General features: G+C 40.2%; 1 protein-coding gene across 1 annotated transcript; it reads right to left on the reverse strand.

Annotated features, from left to right (window-relative positions):
* LOC107609288 lies at window positions 557–2,923 on the reverse strand. The gene is made up of 5 exons (XM_016311175.2): window positions 2,350–2,923; window positions 1,886–2,224; window positions 1,457–1,799; window positions 1,237–1,368; window positions 557–1,155 (listed from the first exon to the last, which is right to left on the reverse strand). The coding sequence occupies exons 1-5, from the start codon at window positions 2,644–2,646 to the stop codon at window positions 1,037–1,039; spliced, it is 1,230 nt and encodes a 409-aa protein (XP_016166661.1). The 5' UTR covers window positions 2,647–2,923; the 3' UTR covers window positions 557–1,036.

Consider the following 3,439-nt stretch of genomic DNA (forward strand, 5'->3'; position numbering starts at 1 on the left):
TTTTTTTTTTTTTTCTCAGAAAGAAACAACGAAAAGAAGTAACAACATTAAAGAAAGAAAGGAAAGAGGTTTGACCAAGTCAAAATGAGAAGGGGAACAGCTCGAAATCAAATCACACAACTTTCAAAATGACAACTCTTTTGGGGGAGGGTTGCTTCTTTGAGAAAAAATGAGCGGGAGATGCACTGGACTGGGTATTAACCGAGACGAAATGGGTCCCCCACCACCTCAAACACACACTGCCTCTCTCCTCTGTTCATATCACAGAAAAGACCGACCCCATCATGCCTATTCATTTCATTTGCATCCCTTGTGCCTAACTCCGCAAGCAACTCTCTTTCAAGTTTCAACTGAATCAAATCTCTCTTGATTAATCCATTCTACTTTACATCATAATCGTAACCCTGTTTAATCAGTAATCACTCTTTTATTTTAAGCTGCCCCCGCTACTGGGGTTATGAGATGGTATTGACATTTGACAATTGACAGCGATGTAACAACGACAAATTTCATGTGAGAAAATGAAATATAAAGCCAAATATCCAGTGAGAAACAGTAAAAAGCACAAACTCAGCCTTCTTTTACTACACACTATAGTATAAATTATTATTATTACATATACTACTCTGTAATAACGAGCAAGAGTTATGGGCAATTTTTTTCAAACACTTTCTAACAAACCCCACTAACACACTTCCATCCATCAACATATTACAAGATGGTAAGAAAATGGGCCTCCCTTAACTTATTACAACTAATAAATATTAATAATTAATAATCAAAGATCTTTGAAAGACCCCGAATAGCTGCATCTTCCCCCCAAAAACCGGATGATCTTATTTCACCTAAACACATTCTTGAATCACATCTTTATATTAATAAAAAACTCAAAAAAACCCCTAAAATACCAACTGCCCTATGACAACCCTACTAATATTAAAACTTTACTAATTCTCATCTTCAGTATTGCACTATTGCTGCTTCCCCCCATTGGAGAAACTGAATCTTTAATCTTCATTCAAATTACGAAGAGACGTCAATACGTCCATTCCTGGGGCAGAGCAGCTTCATAAGTAGCTGTCTCTTCTCGCCGTAAAGCTGCAGCAAGTCTCTGCTGCTGTATCAGAAGAGCATTTCTCCTTGCCAGCAACGCATCTACAAAAAATTAATTAAAATAATAAATAAAGTTACTACTTACTCCTAGGTAATTAACTCAACTTGAATTTAAATACTCACCATAGTCTGAAAAAGCTCTTGTGAATCGTTGCTGTTGGGTGGAAGTAGTAGTAGCAGCGTTAACATTGAGGTCATTGTTGTTAAAGTTCAGAGCATGCATAACCTTTGCTGGGACCACGACAGGTGCACAGCCTATAAACAAAGAAAACACTTCAAGTTTAGTATAATAAAACCGACAAATGTAACAATAATACAGAAATTAACAAGGTTTTTTTCTTACTTGTTTTCTTGCGTGTCTCAGGAGGAGGGGCACCGTATTGGCGTGGCAAGAAAACACCTGTACCAGCACAACCCCTTTTAATACCACCAGCACCAGATCCGGATTGAAAAACGGGTCTTGATCCGGATCCAGCACGCGCCATGTGCTGCTGGTTCTGGTGGTTCTTAACTTGGTGCAGATTGTGCCATGCAGAAGATTGAGGCAAAACGCGCACGCATTTCACGCCTCCACGTAACTGCTGACTCGACCAGCTAATCGGTTTGTTATTATTCCCTTGCCTTCCCAACACAGAACTACACTGCTGCTTGAACAAGTGCTCCTGCATAACCGTCTGGTACGGAACCTGGATAAGTTAACAAAATCGGTTAGATATGTTACGGTTGTAACTAACTTTGATTTTTAGTTGTAACAAACTCTTTAGACGGTTACCTGAGGCGCGTGGTTGTAAATCTGAGAAAGATTTGGATTCCCGAAGGAGGCAGTTGAGTGAGGGAGGCCGCCGAGGACTCCTCGGGTTTGGAAATCGAGCTTCGACGCTGCGGCTGTAGCGGTGGAGCTGCCGGCGTGCATCTTCAGCCTCGCGACTTGACCTGCGGCGGCGGATATGACCTCCCAGGCGTCGTTCGCGGCGGAAAACGGCGACGAAACTCGGGAACATCCGCCTTCAGGGCTTCCGTCGCCGGACCCCGCACTTCGACCGGACCAGCTCCCGATTCCGCTCAGTATCGACTGGGGTGACCCGGCTAGGACCCGAGTCGTCTTCTCTCTCTGCCAAAAAGGAAAGTAAACAAAAAAAGTGACAGAGTTAGCTTCGTTGCAAAGGAAACAAAAGGAAACAATCAAAGAAAACGACAGCGTTTTGAGGCTTCGAAGAAACCCTTTCTTTTTCTTACCTCAGCTTTGTCACTGTTGCTGATGGGGACACTACTGAGTTGCTGGTTCCGAGTTTCGTGAACAGTTGCTTGACTGAGCCGGCGAGTCAACCCGGCAAAGAAGTCCTCCTCGTCGCTGCTCTCGGTCTCAGTGGAACCGGCGACGGACTCCACAGGCGGTGAGCTGAGTGGCTCCAACCCGAACGAGTCGAACTCATAGGGGAACTCGGAAGGGAAGCCGAACTCGGTGAGAGCCAAGTCAGGAGTAGTGGTGTTGTGGTGAAGCCATAGGTCAGCCTCTTCTGAAGCCTTAGCCATGGTTTTTGGTGAGTTAAGTGTGTAAAGAAAGATAGAAGAGAGAGTGTAGGAGAGAAGGGAGTGTAGAACCGTTGTGGAGAATGAGGAAGTTGAAGTTGCTGGTTGAGGAAGATTTAATAATGACCCAGCTGTGTGTGCTGTACTGCTGTGTTTTGCAGGCCAAGGTGGGACCCAGTAGAGAGAGCACAGAGAAAAAGATAGAACCCTAAAAAGAAAAGAAAAGAAAAAAATGAGAGAGAGAGAAAGATGTGTGTGTATGTGGGGTTTGTGAGTTGGAGTATAGAATGTTGAAGACAAGTTGCTTTTATTAAGGTTTCAGGGTCCCTTTGAGACAGTTCAAAATTATTTTTTTTTTTTAAATCTTTTAATAAATATTTTAAGATATTCCTCACAAAGTCACAAGTGTTACAAATAGAAATAAAAATATAAATTAATTGTAAATTTTCTATACATTGAAAAAATCCAAACTTAAAAAATGGAGAATTCTTTTTAAAGAAAATATTTTTCGAAAAATGCTTATTAAGTGAATATTAAGATCTCATGGATACACATATTTTCTTCTCCAATTCATGGTAACAGTAGAATGTAGAATTTTATTCATAGGTATATAAAATTATATTTGAAATTTATTTATAAAGATTTTTTCATACCAATTTTTACCTTCAACTAAAATAGTATAAAATAAAAGCTTTGCTATAATGAATATGATATTGGTTAACAAAATAAATTTCTTATTCATTAAGTAGAAGCTTCTAAGACATTGAAAATATAAAATAAAAAAAGTATTATATAA

Source organism: Arachis ipaensis, chromosome B07, assembly GCF_000816755.2.
Source record: "Arachis ipaensis cultivar K30076 chromosome B07, Araip1.1, whole genome shotgun sequence".
Classification (NCBI taxonomy): Eukaryota; Viridiplantae; Streptophyta; class Magnoliopsida; order Fabales; family Fabaceae; genus Arachis; species Arachis ipaensis.